General features: G+C 42.4%; 1 protein-coding gene across 1 annotated transcript in view; it reads left to right on the top strand.

Moving 5' to 3' along the window:
* Positions 1-20,510, top strand: part of Ccdc175 (coiled-coil domain containing 175) — a 76,293-nt gene that overhangs the window by 40,966 nt on the left and 14,817 nt on the right. Inside the window, exons 9-14 of the mRNA XM_021178641.1 lie at positions 1,218-1,252; positions 1,892-2,002; positions 6,878-6,949; positions 8,778-8,913; positions 9,744-9,875; positions 18,289-18,427. Of these exons, the coding sequence (XP_021034300.1) occupies positions 1,218-1,252; positions 1,892-2,002; positions 6,878-6,949; positions 8,778-8,913; positions 9,744-9,875; positions 18,289-18,427 (625 nt within the window). The remainder of the gene's footprint in view (positions 1-1,217; positions 1,253-1,891; positions 2,003-6,877; positions 6,950-8,777; positions 8,914-9,743; positions 9,876-18,288; positions 18,428-20,510) is intronic.

Here is a 20,510-nt window from a genome sequence, read left to right as displayed (position 1 = left end):
GAAGGAAGGAAGGAAAGAAAGAAAGAAAGAAAGAAAGAAAGAAAGAAAGAAAGAAAGAAAGAAAGAAAGAAAGAAAGGAGAAAGAAAGAAAAATAAATGTTACAATAATATAATATATGTGTGTGTGTATATATATATATATATATGTATATGTATATGTATATATATATATATATATATATATTACAAAAGTGAAAAAAAAATGCAGTGTCCAGGCCCATTTACACGAGGCAGAGTTCGTTCGTTGTTGTAGCATTTAAGCTATAGAGTTATCTGAGTCATTTGTGTCTCATCTGCGTGCACAGAATACCAGCTGTTAAAACTGGAGTACAAACCTTCCCCAGATCAATAGGCACCCCCCCCCAGAATGGTAACATGACCTGTTAGCAAGTGACCATAACACTAAAAATTCATTGCCACTGTGGCCTTTTGTCTTCAGCTCAGTTTCCATAACAAAATGCCATCAACTGGCTTGCTTTAACAGAAATTTCTTTCTCAGCTGTAAAGGCTGAGAGCCTACAATGAGAGTGCCAACATGAACACGTTACGTTTGAGTTCCAGTGAGGACTCTTTCTGACTTACAGATGGTGCTTTCTGTCTCTGTCTCTGTCTCTCTGCCTCTGTCTCCCTCCCTCCATCCTTTCTTCCCTTTCCTTCTCCCATTCCTCCCTACCTCTTCTCATCGTCTCTTTTCTCTCCCCTTACTTAGGGAAAGATTAAGTTTTCTTCTCTCTTCTTGAAAGGGCACCGATCTCATCATGAAGACCCTACCCTCAAGACCTCATCCATACTATATCACTTCCCACTTCTCAAGGGTCCAAACCCAATATGTGCCCAAAACATTATCAAAACATTGGACCCTTATGCCTATGCATGACTCTTAAACTCAATCATAGACATATGTAACCTAGAGAGCACAAGTTACTTTGCTTTCTGCATCACATTAAGGTGGTTTTGAAGACGGACCACTTAGACAGAAGGCTTTCTTGTCCAGAAAAGTTCTTGTCACTGTTGGGCCATTTAAACCAAACCAAAAATCTCCCTGAGCCTGCACATCAGGACAACAAACGAATAAAGGAAACACATAAGAAGTCTCGTTGTTCTGCACACCCAGACAGTCGTGAGTTAATGCTTTCTACCCATAAGACAGGTATTGAAGCCCTCATTTAGAGGGGTTGAAATGGAGACTTATCCACAGATAAGATTTCTTGTCCAAGGTCCTTGAAGTTCAGATGTTCACCCTGTCCTCAAAGTTTGTGTGACTAGCTCATCTTCTTTCTCAGAAAAAAAAAAAAAAAAAAAAGCCTGATTGAAGTTATATGCATTGAGAGAAGCACAGTCAACCAAACACTGCTGTGCAAATTCATGCTCTTATGTCACTGTTGCAGTTAGAATCCTTACAGTGACTTCATAAAGTCTATACATAGCACTTTCGTGAAACTTACAGTCCTCAAGTCGCTGAAAGACTTCAGAATCTAATCTTCCCCAACTCCTTTAAATTTTTAAAATTTACTTATTTTATTTTATGTGTATGAATGCTGCAGTGGCATGTATCTGTGAGCCCCTCCCCCTGGTGCTCATGGAGGTCAGAAGAGGGCATTGGTTCCTTGGGACTGGAGTTATGGATAGCTGTGAGGTACCACATGGCTACTGGGATTCGAACCCAGGTCCTCTGCAAGAATATGTGCTTTTAACCACTGAACCCACTTTCTAGACCCCACTTCCTTTTTAAAAGAATTTATGCATGCAAAATTTTCTTGCATTGGGACATTAAGGTTTTTTTTTAATTTTTACCTTTAGTGTCTAAGCTTTTGCAATCAACCTCCAGTACCTCAAAATAATCGTTTTCAACTTTCAGTAAAATGGCTGCCCCTTCTTTGTCTCGTTCTAGACATCAGAAACAGATGATGGTGATTACTCAGAAAGAAACCTTCCTAGCACAAAGAGAACATGACATCAAGTTTATGGAGAACGGATTTGGAGTCCTTAATGATCTGAATATGTACGTTTGGGTCTTTGCTAGTTTTAAACTTTTCTTTGTGTATACTGCTTTAAACTGGACCAAAACGTTTATACATGTGATTCATGTAGATTGTTACAGGGAAGTAAGTTTATAACTTGCTCTTTCTGTTTCGCAGTTCAGAGAGATCAGATCGCTGTTTGTGCATCTTTCACTGAAGAAGGTGACAGGTGTTACAGAAGTTGGGTGACCCAGGGGAGGGGACAGATTCAGGGCCAGGTTCCAGCATGCATCCGATAATTAACTCAGTGTTCTTCGCCAATACCCTTCACCTTGGCCATTCTAAGTCACTTACATTCTTTGCCTAAGTAGTGCCTATACCCAAATTTAATTTTTAAAGATAAAAATTTCTAATTTATGGGGAAAGTTATCCTAATTGCTTCACAGAAATAATCATTATTAATAGCTTACCACATATACGTTCAAATGCATGTATATATATATATATATATATGTGTGTGTATATATATATATGTATATATATTATGCATTTAAAATTGGATCTTATTACTCTATAATATGATATTCCACTTAAAAATGTATCTGTGCAAAGACTGAAACATGGCTCACCACACTTGCCTTGCACACTCAAGCTCTAGGTTCAGTCCCAGCCATAGGTGCCAAAGAAGCAGAAGTAAAAGGTGGAGTAAGACCCAAACTTTGAGACTTACAAGAGAAGGAAAAATCCGTTTAAATGCAGGCAGGCATAAACCACAACTTTCTGAATCAGACGGCAGTAGCCCAGGCATAACAATGAAACCTGACAGACAGGATTGTATCAAGTTATAAAGTTCCTGGGCAGCAAAGAAAACAACTACCATTGTAAAAAGAAGGCCCAGAAAATAGAAGGAAATCTTCACCAGCTGCTCGACTAATAGAGAATCACTATCCAACACATATAGAGAACTCAATGTGCAAATGAATTAAACAAACTTCTCCAAAGAAGACACACAACGGTCAACTGATACATTGTAAACTGTCCACCATCCTTGCCAATAAAGGAAATGCAAATGAAAAACTAGTCACTCCATTTCACTTCACTAAGAATCTACCATCAAGAAAGAAAATTATGGGCACAATGTGTAGAGAAAGGGACATTTACACACTATTGATGGCTACATCAGTGTAGCCTCTAAGGAAATCAGTATGGAGTTCCTTAAAATAAACAAACAAACAAAGCCTAAACATAAAACTACTGTACGACTTAACCTTGGTATAGATCTTTGTATATTGATACAAATTAAGGTTATATTTAATTAAACTGGTACAGAGCTTTGTATACTAATACAGATTTAAGATTAAATTTTGCTACGTGCTAAGATATTGTGCTTATGCAATTCATTTAAAAACACAATGTTGAGTTCTAGTCCTTGACAGCTGCTAATACCAGTGAGACAATCAAACTTATGGTCATGTTAGATACTAATTCAGTTAATTATGAAAAACATGTTTCCTAGATTGAACAGAACTAGTAAATAGCTAGAAACAAACAATTCAGATGTATTGTGGATAGATAGATGGATAAATAGTCTTCAGAACCTCAGAGATCAACAGAATATGATATTTAAGTATATTTTATTAAGCTTCTTTTGACAATGAGGCAGGTCTGCTCCTGGCAGAACCCTCATTCCACTTCAATGATGAGCATCAGAGAACCTCCTTATGGAGTTTGCTTCATTGTGGCAAGATAGCCACTGGGCAAGAGAATGCCCTTGCTCCCACTACAGACAGAATACTGTACAAACTGAACAGACAATGTAGGGAGGTTGACTGCCCAGCTTCGCAAGGACACGGTATGCAAGTCCTTCATAATTTCTGCTTCACAAAAAATGTCTGCCAGTTATTCTAGACCAGGAGGCTGACGACGATGGATGCACCATGACACAGAGTGAATTCTGGGGGACTGCCCAGGCAGCCAACTGTCTCTATCATTTCAATAGTTTTGGAAGCTGCTTGACAGCACTTCCTACATACTCAGGTAATATTTATTCTTTCTCAGGTCTCTGGTGGGGTTGACAACTAGACAGTTACAGCCTCACAACTAAACCTAAGTTATGTAGGATTTAAGAAAATGTTTTTTAGGTTTGTGTGAGTTATGATAGAAATTTGATTTAGGTACAGAACTTTAAACTCACCAAAATAGAATAGATAATAGAATACTTTATCCAATGTTAAGAGGAGGAGATGTAAGCATAATGTTATTGTGCACTGTGTAATTCAAATGCTAATTTCTGTGCCGCTGTATCTGGTTGCAATCTTTATTCTAAGTATCTCCTGTCTTAATGTTGTGTAAACATTGCTCCCCATTTAGTCTCTGATTTGTCAATAAAAGCTGACCAGCCAATGACTGTGCAGGGGAAAGAATAGGTCAGGACTTCCTTCCAACAAGACAAAAGGGCGGAAGAGAGAGGAAGTGGGGACTAGCCACGGAGAAGAGAGTCCCTGAGACATCATGAGAAAAACAGCTGGAGGATAGAAAAACCATTAAATACAGTATATCAGGGACTTTGGCTGGGAGGTAGCCAGATTAGTTTAGAGTATTAAAATTGAGCAATACTACTCAGTTGTTGTGCCTTTAAAGCATGTTAAATATAATAGTCCAGTCTCAATTATTTGGGAAGTAGCTGAGTTAAGAGGAAAACTGTAACACGCTTATTAAAAAGGCACTAACAAGCCACTACATAGATAGCACTCTTAGGCATATACCCTAAGAAACCTGAAAGCATACATAGAGGTCCTTGAACACCTATCTTCACAGTTGGCAAGTTAGGGATAGACATCAATAGATGAATGGATAAAAAAAAGTGATATTTGTAAACAATGGAATTATCTATTGTTTTTCAACCTAATGAATATGTAGATTGTGTCATTTGCAGCTTGGATAGATCAAATAAAACAGACTCAAAGACAAACTCACATGCTTTTTGTTTTTCTTGTAGAATCTAGATTTCTAACTAAATATATATATATATATATATATATATATATATATATATATACATACATACTAAGGAAACTATTTGAGGGATAGAGGACCACTAAAAGGAGGGAGAAAAGAGATCTAAGGGAGATAAATATGATCAAAGTAATACACACACACACATACACCAGCACGTGCACACACAGACACACACACACACACGCACACACATATTGAAATAATTTTGTTTTTAAAATGGCTTGCCCTTTAACATGGTCAAAATAGCTGCGTAAGTGGAAGAAGGTAAGTTAAAAATTTCAACTTCAAAAAAAGCCGTAAAACAGGAAACAGAAAAGGCCAGTCCTTGTGTGATCAGTTAATACTGTGTCATTGGAGAAAAGATTAAGGAACCACATCTTATACAGGTGAACTTTGTATCTTTATTTGGACATAGTTTAAGGTCAACAGTAAGTACTTTAAAATATGTAAATAAACCCCATATACTTTCATGAATTTCTCAGAATGTTACCACTTTGCCATATCTGTTTTATCATTCTCATATTTTACTCAGCACAGACACGAAGGGTAGCTTCCCTGCACGGTTGTCTCTGTATAAATACGCAACCACATAAACATCTATTTTCATTATATTAGTTTTAGACAGAAACTATGAACTTCTATGAAAGAGCAGGAAAACTGAATTATGTTCAATCAGATTTTATTTTCTCATGAATAATGGAAACATTATTAGTTATAGTTTTGGGTTGTTTTTTTTTTTTGAGACAGTATCTTACCATGTAGCCCTGGGGATCCTGAACTTATGCTGTAGACCAGGCTGCCCATGAACTCACAAAGACGTATCATCCCTGCTGCCTCCTGAGTGCTAGGATTAAAGGAGTACTGTGTCACATACCCAGCCCTTTTGATCAGTGATTGCTCTGCTTATTAAGAAGTTCAGAATCAAATGTTTTAACTGAATGTTGCTACACACTTGGGTATTCCATGTTATCTTTATCTTATTTTAAATTGGTTCAGATCATTTGTGGAACATGTTTTATGTGTAGGCAACAAACTCATTAAAGAGAGGTGAAATTGTGAACAAACTTAGGGATCTAGCAGACTATTAAATCATTTCAAATAGACTAGAAACCTAGGCACAGTTGTTTCTGGTTGACTTAATTGCATCTTGATTATTGTCATTTGTATTTCTGGTCTTCAAACACTTACGTAACAACCAGCATTTAACTTTATGGTTCATTTATGAGTATTTCTGTCTTTGAAAAGACACAAAGTAGCCTTTTAAATAAGTGGTTTTTGATTCATTTCTGTACCAAGCCCAGTACTGGAAGGCAAATAGAAGCATAGATTTCTGCTGCTGTGATGGAATCTTTGCATATCTTTCTGCCTATCACAAGAAAGCCTCACAGACTTAAGACCTTCCCTTAGTTCAAGAACTTGTCTCATGGTTTTGTGTTCTGTATTGTACAAAGTTAGAACTGTCAAGAATGCAGAGTTCCTCAAGAGCATGTTGATCTTGATCCCTCCCTCCTGTGGTCCTATTGTTTGCTCCCGTCATGGTCCCTGGGCAGCAAGCCTTACTGACTGTGTCGTGTTAGGGTTCTGACTTTCTATGACCTTTGCAAATGACTATACCCTTTCCTTGATACAACCTCACCTCCATTCTTGCCATCCACAATCCTCCCTATTCACTGTTAGCCTCACAGAACCTGTGTGCTGTTGCTTTCCTAGACTCTGCCGTTCCATCCTTGGATATTAAACCCAAGGCTTATAGGAGTAATTCCAATGCCCTGCTATAAGACGGCCACTAAAACTTTTAGTTGTTTTACAATTAGCCATACTCATTTTAAGAAATACTTTCTAATGTATTTGAAAACTACAAATATAAAATTCAATATATGTGTACTTCTTGTTTTCAGAGCATCACGGGAAGCATATGGAAGACAAATAGAAATCATGTCTGGTAATCGGCAAAGAGAAATTCAGAGATGGTAATGTGTGTATATGTGTGTTTGTGTCAGTAGTATATGTTACAAATAATTCCAATAGAATTAATATCCTGGGGCTGGCGAGATGGCTCAGCGGACTCACTGACTGCTCTTCCAAAGGTCCTGAGTTCAATTCCCAGCAACCACATGGTGGCTCACAATCACCTGTAATGAGATCTGATGCCCTCTTCTGGTGCATCTGAAGACAGCTACAGTGTACTATGTATAATAATAAATAAATCTTTGGGCCAGAGCAAGCAGAGACTGAGCCGACTGGAGTGAGAGGGGTCAAGAGAGGGGCCGACTGAAGTGAGCAGAGGTCCTAAAAATTCAATTCCCAACAACCACATGAAAGCTCACAACCATCTGTACACCTATAGTGTACTCGCATACGTAAAATAAATAAATGAACCTTTTAAATAAAGAGAATTACTATCCTATGTTAAATTATATATAAATTCACTCTGATCTAGATGTGTTAATTAGATTGTTTTGGAGCTTGGTGGTGGTGGTTGTTGTTGTTGTTGTTTTGTATCCCATCCCGCGGGATTCACTTATTCGTGGGTGCGAGGGGGACTGCAAACTTGGAAGGAAATGGGAGGAAGGGGAAGAAGAGCAGGAGACCAAGAAGATGGTACCTATCAAGGTCTCATTTATTAAGCTGAGGTGCCTAGTTTTAAAGCATACATCGTGGGGAATGGGAGGGGTCGAGGGGGAATTTTACAAAGAACAAAGAAGTGGGCATCTGCTGACATGGGGTCCGAAGTCACGTGCCAGGCAGCGGGCACTCTGCATCTTATCTCCGGAACATAGATCCTCCTTAACAGCCTTGGGTGTCAGGCCGGGCTCAGGTGTAACTCATGTCCTTGGATGGCATGGGGGTTCAGGAAGAGATAGGGAAGAGGGGACTATAATTCAGCTTTTACAGCTTCAGGTGCCAGGAAGGGAATAGGGAGGAGGGGGGTGTTAACCAGCTCTTAGCACGAGGCCATTTGGCCTGTCAGGGAGATTGTGAAGGGCTCGCTTTCTCACGGGATGGTCTCTGACGGTTTTGGTTTTTCATTGAAAATGAAACAAACAAAAAAACCCAGAGTTTTCCATCTCAATTGAGGGAAATCATCAAAGATTAAGATTGCCATTATTGGTACAATGTTTGCTGTCCATCCAGACTTCTGTGCCAATTTATAGTAAGGGTAATATGAGGAACAATAGTTAGGGTCACAGACTTTCATGTGGGCCACTCTTCCTTAGTAGTCCTAACAGTGGCTTGGTTAATCTCTTCTCATTACTCCCACAGTGAAGCTGGTAATGACGGTGGTCCCCTCCATCAAAAGTATGTAGATCAATGTACCCAGTAATCACTCCCTAGCCCTTAGATATATTTTTTAATATTGTTACTATTAATGTTATAATTTATAAAATTCAAATTGTACATCTATACCATTCTTCAAAGATACAGCTGTGGTAGAGAGAAAAGTTTGAGAATCTAAAACCTTGAAGTTTCTCATTTGCACTTTGGGCGGTTCCATGACTATTTCTGCCCATGCCCCTCCCTTCTCTGCCTTCCCTGGAAACTGCCTTGTTTCCTTCCTCCCAGTGTGGTTTCTGCACTGTGCTGTTGGGCATCAGACGCACCACTCACTCGGACAGTGCTTACAGTGCGGAGGCAGCACTCATTCTGCCTTCTGACTCAGTTAGCATCTACGGTGTAGTTCGCTTGACAGCCCACGTGTCGCTGTAAAATTGTGGTTGGACTGGTTTTGCTTTGTGTTTTGGGGAAACCACTGTGCCGATAAAATTAATGGTCATTCTATTCTGTTCCCATCTCTAGTGTCATAAATCAGTGGAGAATATTCTGTACGAGAAAAAGACACGCACATTGGCTACAGAAGATAAAGCTGTCCTTGAAAAAAATTATAATTCAAATTGAGATTGCAGAGCAAAAGCGCCTTCGGTTGCTCGAAGAGGTAAGGGAGCCGAAAGTGTTTAGAATTATGCTAATCCCCTACACAGAAATGAGTCACACCCATTTCAATACTTAAGTAAACCTTATTTTACTAAAAGATATTTTCCTTTCTCCTGATTTGATGGTTAGAGTGGATTTTTTTTTCCTTTCTTCAGAGATCTATCCACTTAGTGTGTGTTAACTGGAGATGTTTAGATCTTTTTATTTTATTAGATTTATTTATTTATGTGTGTATAAACATATGCTGGAGCGAAGGGTAGAGGACGACTTCAAGGGATTGGTTTTCTCCTTCCACCATTTAAGTCCCAGAAATAAAACTCAAGTCACCAGGCATGGGGACAAGAGTGCCTACCTGTGAAACCATCTAGCTGATCCAGGAGATTAAGGACATGAAGTACTAGTGCTCTAGGTGTGTGTCTTTGAGGCATGGAAGCAGGTCCTTGCTTCCCAAGCATCCTTCACCACTCCCATGCTTACCCTTTGGATACAGCCGGTAATCCCTTTAGATATAATTTGGTGGTCAACTAAGCCCTGGAGGAAAAAGGTCACCCTCCTCACTGCCTGCTGAGACATCCCACAGTTTACCAGGCCATTTAGAAATGTAAAACTTTGTTTTTTGTTTTTTTGTTTGTTTGTTTTTTCGAGACAGGGTTTCTCTGTGTAGCCCTGGCTGTCCTGGCACTCACTTTGTAGACCAGGCTGGCCTCGAACTCAGAAATCCATCTGTCTCTGCCTCCCGAGTGCTGGGATTAAAGGCGTGCGCCACCACGCCTAGCTGTGTAAAACTAACCACAACACAAGCGATGACAGATCCCATTTCCCTCTGACTAGACAAAGCGTAGAAAGAAGGAGATCAATCATTTTGTGCACCTAATTGAAACACTTAAGGAGCAGCTAGCCCAAGACCAGAAGGACTATGTCAAAAAAGAAAAAAAGTTAATCGAAGAACTAGGCACCTATGAGGTAAGCGTTGGTTTGTGTGTGTGGATGCTTTTGGAGGATTCTGTGAGGGAAGGAGAGACACTGTGTGTGGCCATGGTCGTGTAAATGTAAACTAAACCTTCAGCTATGAACCAAGGCAAGACCACAGTCCATTTCACATGTTTCTCCTTTTTCTGAAAAAGAAACAAATAGGATACTTTTTTTTTTCTGAGTTAAAAGCAAAACAAAACCCACCCACATGTACTTCAAATGTTGCCAAGCAACAGACAATACTCCCTGCTAGGAGGGGGCAGTTGTTTAGAAAGTCGGTGGGAGCTGTCCCGATAAAGCAAGGAACAGGTCGGAGAGGAGATCTCAGAACCCCTTAAGAATTTTCAAAAGCTAACCCAGGGTAAACTAAGAGATATTAAAGAAAGTGGAGACAACAGACATTGAACACATCCAGGCTTCCAGACTCTGTAGACTGACTGCACACACGCCCCTAGACTGCCTCCCCACCCCACCCCTCCCATCCAGGTAAGGGCACATATATGATTCTCAAGACAGATGTAACTTTCCTCCAAACTGTGGTGGACCTGCTTTCTAACTGTTGGCGAAGCTCTACATACTACACTGACATTTGTTTTACTTTTAATTTACAGTGGGTTGGATATTATTTTATTTATTTTTCTATTGCTGTGATAAAATACCATGACTGTGGTAATTTATAAAAGGAAAGTTTAATTAGCTCTCAATTCCTGGGAAGGGGGGGGGACTCCATTCTGGGGGAAGGCGTGGCAACCAGTGAGAGGTGGGAGCACAGAGGCAGGGAGTTGAGAGACGACCTCTCAGCCACAAGCAGGAAGCAGAAAGAACAAGCAGAAAGAAGGGCAAGGCTAAGTTAAGTTCTCAAAGCCTGCCCCAGTGATAAACTTCCTGAAGAAAGCTATCCCTAAACCTCTCAATTCACACCACACACTGGGGACCAAGGACTCAGAAGCCCAAGACTTGGGGGGACATTTTCATTCAAACTACCAGAAATATATTAATTAGCTTTCCTTTACTGTGGTGAATACATAAGAGAAGGACTTAAAAGAAAGAAATAATAATAATAATAATAATAAATGCTTATGGTTTCAGAAGTTCAAGTCCATGGCTTATTCCATTGTTATAAGCTTGTGATGAGGCAGAATAACATGGCCTCAAGAGCCTGCGGAGAACAAAGTCGAATACGTCCTCATGGCTAGAATGCAAAAAGAAAGATGGGCAGGAAGAGGCCGGGTGAGACACCAGTGAAGGGCCCGCTCATCCATCACCTGCTCCCTCCAGCTACACCCATCTACTGCTCTGCCTTCCAGCTCCTCTCAAGCCCCACCCACAGCAGTAGCACTGCCCACTGGGAAACTAAGCCTTCAACACTAAAGCTGTGGGTGGCAGCTCCTATCCAAATGTAACACTTGCTAACATGGGAGGATGACTAGTGTTACTCAGGGACAATCACGGGGATCACAACCCAAAGTGACCACAGTCTATCGAGCTGACGCCCTACTCAATGCTTTCCTCAAACTGATGAACTTCACAGAGGAGTCTCGGCTGTGCCAAAGAGAGTCTCACAGTATCAAGGCAGTAGAGCGCTCTCAAATGTCAGCATAAAATTTCCCTGTGGTCTGAACTCACTTCCCCTCAACCCCATCCTACCACATGGAAACCCTTCCATCTTGCCCATTCTAAACATAGCCAGTTCTTTCTAATATGAAGACTGAAGATTAAGCAGACACACCATCCAAACAAGATGTTCTGAGGAAAACAATTGAAAGAGGGAGACAGTGGGGGCTAGAGAGACGGCTCAGCGGTTAAGAGCACTGACTGCTCTTCTAGAGGTCCTGAGTTCAATTCCGAGCAACCACATGGTGGCTCACAACCATCAGTAATGGAATAAGATGCACTCTTCTGGTGGAAGGAAGGAAGGAAAGAAGGAAGGAAGGAAGGAAGGAAGGGAGGGAGGGAGGGAGGGAGGGAGGGAGAGAGAGAGGGAGGGAGGGAGGAAAGAGATAGGTAGTTAAGAGGGAGGGAGGGAGGAAGGAAGGGAGGGAGGGAGGAAGGGAGGAAGGAAGGAAGGGAGGAAGGAAGGAAAGAAGGAAGGAAAGAAGGAAGGAAAGAAGGAAAGAAGGAAAGAAGGAGACAAATGGGACTTTTTTAAAAAGTGTGATCAAACATTTCTTTATGAATTTAAAATGTAATTTAACATAGATGCAAAGACAGGTCATCAATATGGAAAACTGCGAGAGCTTGGAGGACATGTCAGAAACAATGGCCACAAAACAGCTTGCAGTGAGATAGAAATGGGCAGAGCTCAGGAAACAGAGACACATCTGAAAAACAGCAGAGAAGGCACAAGGTGGAAAGCATCCTTATTTGGTGGCACATCCCCACCCAAGTGACATCCTTCCATTGGCTGTAGCATCCCCAAGCACCTGGGCATTCTTCTGGATGCTGAAAAACACATTGGATACTCCAGAGAGGAACCCAGAGAAATGGCTCAGTGGTTAAGAGAACATGCTGCTACTTCAGAGGACTAGAGTTCAATTCCCAGCACTCACATCAGGGCTAATGACTAACTGGACTCCAGCTTCAGAGGATCTAACATCCCTTGCCTCCATGCACAACAGTGCTCATGAACACACCCCTACAGAGGCACATACTCATGTGCGCAGTTAAAAATAATCGAATTCGTATTTTTTTTAAACCACAGAGAGGAGAGGCCATACACAACAAGATGGAAGAACAGGTGTAGCAGACTGTGAGAGTAATAAGCACTACAAAGATAAATCAAGCAGGGACATGGGACAGACTGGAAACACGGTATCCCCCTTGAGTGTTATTGTAAGTAACTTAGAGAATAATCCAGCTTTCATGGGGCCAAGGATGTCTGCAGTTGTCACCAGACACAGGACATGTAGACAGACCCAGAGGCCCTATGGTAGGATGGTCCCTATCTGAAGAGAAAGTGTTAGATGTTGCTAAATGAATGACCCAGCATTCTAAGAGCGGTGGAGTCCTCTCCGGAGTGCAGAGGCTGACAGTACATGAGGATCACCAAGGTTTCTTAGAGTGATTTCCATGAAAGCCTTGAGCAGCAGAAGCCATTTAGCCATTACATAACTTGACCAAGTTTCAGTGTATGTGTGGGGGTGGGGGGGAGGGCTCTAAATAAATTAGCCAATAGGAGAGTGTTCCTGAGCTGAAATGGCTATACTCTTGAGCTATGCCCTGGAACAGTCATTGACTGAGAATTGTTCCCTACAAGAGCAGAATATTAGAAAGAGCTGATGAAAACCCTGTAGGGACCAGCCATTTGAGGTTCAGCTAACCACTCCGCATAACATGGTAGCTCACTCCCTTGGGTGGGAGTCTGTCATACATTAACACATTAACAGACTTGTATTTTTTTTTCCTTTTGTTCTCCCTGGGCTTAGAAGTCACAAGAACAATTCTAAAATGAGCTGGTTTTTATTTAAGTAAGATCACACAAATCGTTCCATTAAGCAGAATTCAGTAAAACAAAGTTAAATTCAAGAAATTAACTAGGAAGTTTCTGTAACAACGTGAGGGAGAAACGAGGTTTCACATAGACCCAGTCAGAAAAATACCCAAAGGTATTAAAAAGAGGGAATGCGCAGACGCAGGGCAAAAAGTGGACGTTTTTGGTCTTTGTCCGAGGGTCAGCACAGCCATCAGGTCCACATTGTGCCGAAGTAGGAAAAGCAGCTGAAGAATGACAAGCACTTAGAGCAACACTGACATCTGGGAGAACAGACTTCAATTTTTTTTTTTTCCCAGAGCTGAGGACCAAACCCCAGGTCCTTGCGCTGGCTAGACAAGCGCTCTACCACTGAGCTAAATCCCCAACCCCGATTTTTTTTTTAAAGGCAAAACATTCTTCAAAGCTTAAAACATTGAGCTTAAAACATATTTTAGATTTTAACAGAAAGTTGTATGAGAAAGGACCGTCTGCTTTATACAGTTTGGAAATCCTCTACCGTAGTCTACTCCTGGTAAAAATGTCTCATAAGCAGAGTCCAGTGTGGAAATGCCTGCAGTTTGTTAGTGGAGTGCACAGGCCAGGGGACAAGCCTCTGACTTTCCCAAAGGTGGGAAACATTTACTTAAGTGTCCTGTCTCCCTGAACAGAGAAGTCAGGCTGAGAGGAAGCCCTGTGTCTGTCTCCGAAATACTGAAAAGTCCTTAGGCAGATGACAGCGCTCTCGGCACTGCTGGAGGAAAACAAGCGACCTTTGCAAAAATAACATTGACTGTCAGTAAGACTTGCCCTGGGAAGAAAGGTTTGTTCTGACACAGGTCTCTTGAACATTCTCCTTGCTCTGCATTTGAGTGAGCAGGCAGACGCAGGAAGAAGCCTTAAAAACTGTAAGAAATGTGGAAAGATCCCGAGTCAAACTCTCCTGCTGGAGAGAAACACTGTGAATGAGACGAGATGAGACTTCCATTCAGATGTCACACCTCAGTCGGCAGAGAACTTTAAGTGGGGGAGAAGCCTCTTTGCCTGTAAGGTATGTGGGAAACTCTTCAGCCATAAATGAAATCTTACAGAGCACAAGCATTTCCATAGTAGAGAGAAAACTTCTGAGTGTAACAAGTGTGGGAAAGCCTTTAGCCAGACACAGTATATTCTAGCTGCATATGTATCAAAAGATGGCCTAGTCGGCCATCACTGGAAAGATGATGGACTTGCAGTGGACTTGCAAACTTTATATGCCCCAGTACAGGGGAACGCCAGGGCCAAAAAGTGGGAGTGGGTGGGTAGGGGAGTGGGGGGGAGTGTATTGGGGACTTTTTCGATAGTATTGGAAATGTAAATGAGGAAAATACCTAATTAAAAAAAAAATCAGAACACTCACACTGGAGAGAAGCTAATCGAGTACAATGATTGTGGAAAATCCTTTAGCCAGAAGGAAAACTGGCTTATCCATCAGAGAATTCACACTGAAGAGAAAACCTTTTGAGTGGAAAGACTGTGGGGGGAGTGCTCATACAGAAGTCAAGCCTCATCAGACATCAGAGAACTCACACAGGAGAGAAGCCCTTCATGTGTAAAGAGTGTGGGAAAACCTTTAGCAGCAAATCAAATCTTACTGAGCATGAGATAATTCATATTGATGAGAAACCCTTTAAGTGTAACGAATGTGGAACAGCTTTTGGCCACAAAAAAAGTACCTGATAAATCATCAAAGCATTCACACTGGAGAGAAGCCGTATGAATGCAATGTATGTGGGAAGCCTTCTCGCAGCCAACATCACTTATTGTGTATGTAAGAATCCATTCAGGCGATAAGCCTCATGAGTGCAATGTATGTGGGAAAGCCTTCTCTCAGAGTTCATCTCTAACGGGGCATGTGAGGAGCCATACGGGTGAGAAACCCTGTGGCTGTCACGAATGTGGGAAGGCCTATTCTCAGTTCTCAACCCTGGCCCTGCATCTGAGAATACACACGGGTCAAAAGCCTTATCAGTGTAGTGAGTGTAGAAAGGCTTTCAGTCAGAAGTCCCATCACATTAGACACCAGAAAATCCGTACTCATTAAACGCTCTGAATATCTTCAATACAGGGAAGTGGCTCCAATTTCAGGAGGTGGGACCTTCAGGGGAAGTCAGAGCTAAGCATTGCTGAGCTGAATAACCACTTGGCTCAGGAATCAGAGATGCTTCAGAATAAAGCTAGAAGATGATTCAGTCCTCATTGGCCATCCCATGCCAACACCTTGGTCTGACAAACAAAGCAACAACTTCCCCAACTTGTGCTGTACCTGGGACCCACAGGCATTACAAACACAAAACAAGTGCGTGGTTTCTTGTGACGATGCCCTACACAGACCATGGAGATGAATGAACATACATGTGTGTGTGCCTGTTGCCCTTTTTCAAAACAGACAATACAGATAATACAAAGTTGAGTGCCTTACCCTGCTCAGTGCTAAGACCTGGAGATAATCATTTCTGCTTCCTTGTTATGATATCTTTTAAATTATAAAACCATACACATATTTGTTTTTCTGGATTTTTTTTTCAAAAACATTCTAATGGTAATTTGTGTGGAAACATCTAAGCTGTGAGCAAGATGCTGTATCAAAGAGATAGAGAAACAAGATGTACACTAAAGAGTTAATCACCCTCTCTCCTTTATACTGAAAACCGATGTTAGGTAAACTGGGTTTCTTGTCCCCCACTAGCCTGGAAAGGTGAGATATCCAAAGTATTATCTTGCAACATTGCTTATAATAAGGATGCTCTCACTGGGTACTGTGAGGATCATCAGTGGAGCACCCAAGTAGAGGGCATGTCCCCTTCAGTGACCTGCAAGCTGTGAGCTTATCTCATTTTAACATAGGTCAGTGAGAACTGCAACTCAGTGAATCCCAAGAAGACACCAATGGCTGTTTCTGCATTGGGGAAAGGCATTGTGTCTAGCTGTTGATGTGTTTCTGGCAAGCACCCTTGCAGGTGTGACCTTTGCCTCTACTTGGGACCTAGGAGTACTCAAGGGAGGGTTGGTGCATTCTAGGCTAAATGTACTGTGCAGTTAATCAATAAAAATAAGTAAGCTTGAAATAGCAGATCACATGTTTGAAGTAACCTAGGATATGTGAGATTGGGCTTTCTTTAAAAGCCCCAACAAACAAACAAACAAACAAAATTATAGATTTCAGTGGGAGGTTAATCCTTAAGAAAGATGAGGAAGGGACAAGAAGAAAGCTCTGTGCATTAGTCTTGATGTGGGAGTGTTATGTGGTGGTTTGACAAGGAATGACCCCCATGGGCTCATAGATTTGAATGCATGGTCACTTGGAAGTGGCAGCATTAGGAGGTGTGGCCTTGTTGGAGGAGGTGTGGCCTTGTTGGAGGAAGCATGTCACTGGGGGTGGGCTTTGAGGTTCAAATGCTCAAGCCAGGCCCAGTGTCTCTCTCTCTCTCTCTCTCTCTCTTCCTGCTGTCTGTCAATCTGGATGTAGAACTCTCTGCTCCTTCTCCAGCACCGTGTCTGCCTGCATGCCACCATGCTTCCCACCATTAACAATAATGGACTACACCTCTGTAAGCCAGCTCCAACTGAATGCTTTCCTTCATAAGAGTTGTCATAGTCATTCTGTCTCTTCACAGCAATAGTACCAGGACTAAGACCATTTATGTGTCCTTTTAATGGAAGCAAAGTAGACTTTCGTGTCTCATTCCTGGTTCAGGTCATGGTAAGAGCACAGGGCTGGTAGGAGATCTTTGGCACTTCAGCACAAAGCTGACATGAAAGTTCAAATGATGACTTCCATCCTTACCCATATCCAGCCAGGGAAAGGATGAAAGGGCCATTTCTGTTGAAGGCAGAGGCTAGAAGCAGCACCCACAGCTTCTATTTATAGACACACCCACATCCAAGGGAAGCCATACTCCAGAAGGAAGCCAAGTGCCCAGTTATAACTCAGTTTTCGAGTCATTGAAGGAAGAGAGGTAGATATCAAGTATCAGCTGATTGTTTCTGCTTTAATGACCATTTATAAATCTACTCTAATTTTCTAAGAGAAATGATTATTCCATTTGGAACTAAATAAAACAGAAATTTGATGAATATTTTAGTTAGGTTTCTATTGCTTTGATGAAACACTGACTATAAACAGCCTGTCCAGGAGAGGGTTGTTTAGTCTGCATATCCCAGGTCATATATAGTCCACTGAGGAAGGCCAAGGCAGGAACTCCATTCAGCAAGAAGCTGGATTCAGGAACTGATGCAGAGGCTGTAGAGAAACACTGCTCACTGGCTTGCTCCCCATGGCTTGCTCAGCCTGCTTTCTTATATAAAGCATTAACACTTGCCCAGGGATGACACCTCCCATCCATCCATCAACCAATCATCAAGAAAACTCCCCACAGGTGTGGCCACGGGCCAATCAGGTCGAGGCATGTTTTCAGTTGCCGTTCTCTCTTCCCAAATGACCCCCAGCCTGTGTGACGTTGACAAACACCAAGTAAACGCGCCTTCATGCTTCCTTCCCAGTACGTTTGTCTGTTCCTCCTGTTATATTTGGTTGTTTCTTCACTGTCCACATTTCTTGGAAGATGCATATTCTGTTTCATGGTCCCTTTTTACGGACTACGGTGAGCCAAAGGGATCTTTTCTCAAGCCTGCGTTGGCTGCATAAATAGTAGGGGTGGAAACCCAGCAGCAGAGATTTAGAAATGACAGCCTCTTTGTAGATTGAAGGACAGATTCCCAAGGTGAGTGGGTGAGGCAGCACGTACTCATCCAATACAGAATAGGTGTCAGGCCCCTCTCTTAGCTGCCCCAGTGGAAGACAGAGCGCCCCCTGCTTTGGAGAATGCCCCCTTTGCTCTAAGCCGTGTAACAGGTCCGGATCATTTTCTTCTACTGTCTTTACTTTCTTTGAAGACTCTAATCTTAAACGAAATCCAGATTAACAAAGTGAAAGAAGAGGAGCTAGGTGAAACCCTCCCACAGCTTCAGGTAGCAGAAGAGGACTTCAGAGAAAAAAACAGGACACTCAGGACCCTCCACAGTGACGTTTCAGGTGATACTTCAGACACTTCCCTCTTCCTCCTCCCCTTCCTCCTCCTCCCCTCCCCCTCTCCCTCCTCCCACCTACTTTCTCCCCGAAAGGACATAGGCCTCTCCCCCAACCCACTAACCTATCTCTAAGGCAGAGATAAAGAAGGCTCATCAGATAGGCGCTTGAGCTTTCAGAAGATGTGAACCATGGCTGTGAGTATGTATCTTTTGCATTCCATTACACAGCACAACATGTGCACACATAACTCTGTGTGTATTCAAATTAAAAAAAAAATCCTACACAAAAATTATCTGCGGTCACCTACCCCTGCACCTACTTGGCTTTTGCCTCCATTCAGGAAGTGGAAGGCCACTGTCCAGGAGCTCTGCACAGGGCTTTGAGCAAAAGCCATGCCTTCCAGAGGATAAAAGGACTGTGGGACTCAGAATACCAGGACTCAGAGTAAAAGAAAGGACCAGAATGGGAGCAATGAAAGAACAATGTCTGAGAAAAGGAGAGTGAGTGAGATAGCCATAAAGATACGGATTAATACAGCCTGTATCAGTAAGATAAACTGCAAACCAGAGACATATTTAAAAATGAAGAGATTATTTCCAAGAAGGTAAAAATTCCAAGACTATATACATATAATAGCAAGAGCCTGGGCAGTCAATTTATCTGCTATTTGAGTTGTTTTTTCCATTTCTTGTCAGATTTTCATCTGATTAACTCAGGCAGGCTCACACTTGATGCTCTTACCTGGCTCATGGACACGCCATTCTCCCAGGTCTTTCTACCTCTCTTCTTAGTACAAAGAAGAGGGTGAAGGCAACACTGTCAGAATTAAATAAGCAACAGTTTCTACATTCTGAATCTCTTACAAAGGAAAGGGGGGGAGGGGAGACAGGAAAACAGCAGCAAGGAAGAAGGAGCTGGAAGAGTGAAGTGCTCAGTGCCTGCCAAGACAGTCATCAACCCAGTGCAGATGGACTGCACAGGCGCAGAAGTGCTCAGCACCAGCGAGGAAGATGTCTCTCACTGGCCGACAGTTCACTTACCTGACAATAAGCTTCAGCAGGCTTTGGGAAAGAATGCCTGGCTAGAGGAGATCAACGAAAGGAGGATATGAACAGAAGAACCCATTAGAAAGGACACCATAGAGGCCTTACAGCTCTCTCCATAGAACGCAGATTGCAGGCCTGGCTGTAACTCTGGGCTGTAAAACACAGCAATAGAAAAGCTAACTAATACAGCAGTCAGGCCTTGAGGACAAGCAAGCCTTCCTCTGAGTTGTAGCTAAGTAACTACTGTCCCTTGATGCTGGCAAAGAAATGGGCCAGAGTGCTCCAAACTGGAGCACCCAATACAGCTGAGGGCAGAAGATGGCTGCAGCAGGCTCCCTTTCCCCTGTCTGCTGCCTGCTGTCCTGCCAATTTTATGATGAAAACAAACAAGGAAACCTGATTTCCATTAAAAAAAAATCATCAGAAAGATGGCAAGTAATGCCAACAGTAGTAAAGGACTTAGATCTTTATCAAGCATGGCTAGAAACAAGACACGGCAGTGACAGGAATTCTTCACCTGAAATTGTGTTTTTGAAAAGATTTACTCGGGAGAACAGCGCCTTGGAGGTCCCGAGGATCTGTGTCTTGCTTCAACAGTGTTTGGACAGGACAGACCCGGGGACTCCCTCTTAGCTTCTAGCTACCTTACAAGTCTCTGCAGTTGCCGCAGCCTCCAGGACCATCGCCTTGCCGCCTTCAGCTCCTAGGACCAGCCAGCTCTGTTTCTTCATCGTTAGCCTCATACTCCAGAGCAGCCATGACCTCTCAGATTTGTCAGAATTATTTCACCGAAGTGAAAGTTGCCATGAACTGCCTGGTCAGCTTGCACCTGCGGGCCTCCTACACCTACCTCTCTCGGGGCTTCTATTTTGATCGCGATGACCTGACTTTGCAGGGCGTAGGCCACTTCTTTCGTGATTTGGCCGAGAAGCATGAGGGCGCTTCAACTTCTCCTCAAGTTGCAGAACAATCCCGGGCTGGGGCCGTGCACTCTTCCGGGATATGCAGAAGCCATCTCAAGATGGGGGACGGGGGGGGGG

The sequence above is a fragment of the Mus caroli genome, chromosome 12 (genome assembly GCF_900094665.2).
Source record: "Mus caroli chromosome 12, CAROLI_EIJ_v1.1, whole genome shotgun sequence".
NCBI classification, from domain to species: domain Eukaryota; kingdom Metazoa; phylum Chordata; class Mammalia; order Rodentia; family Muridae; genus Mus; species Mus caroli.
The sequence above is the reverse complement of the archived record's forward strand: the minus strand, read 5'-3'. Positions and strand labels throughout refer to the sequence as shown.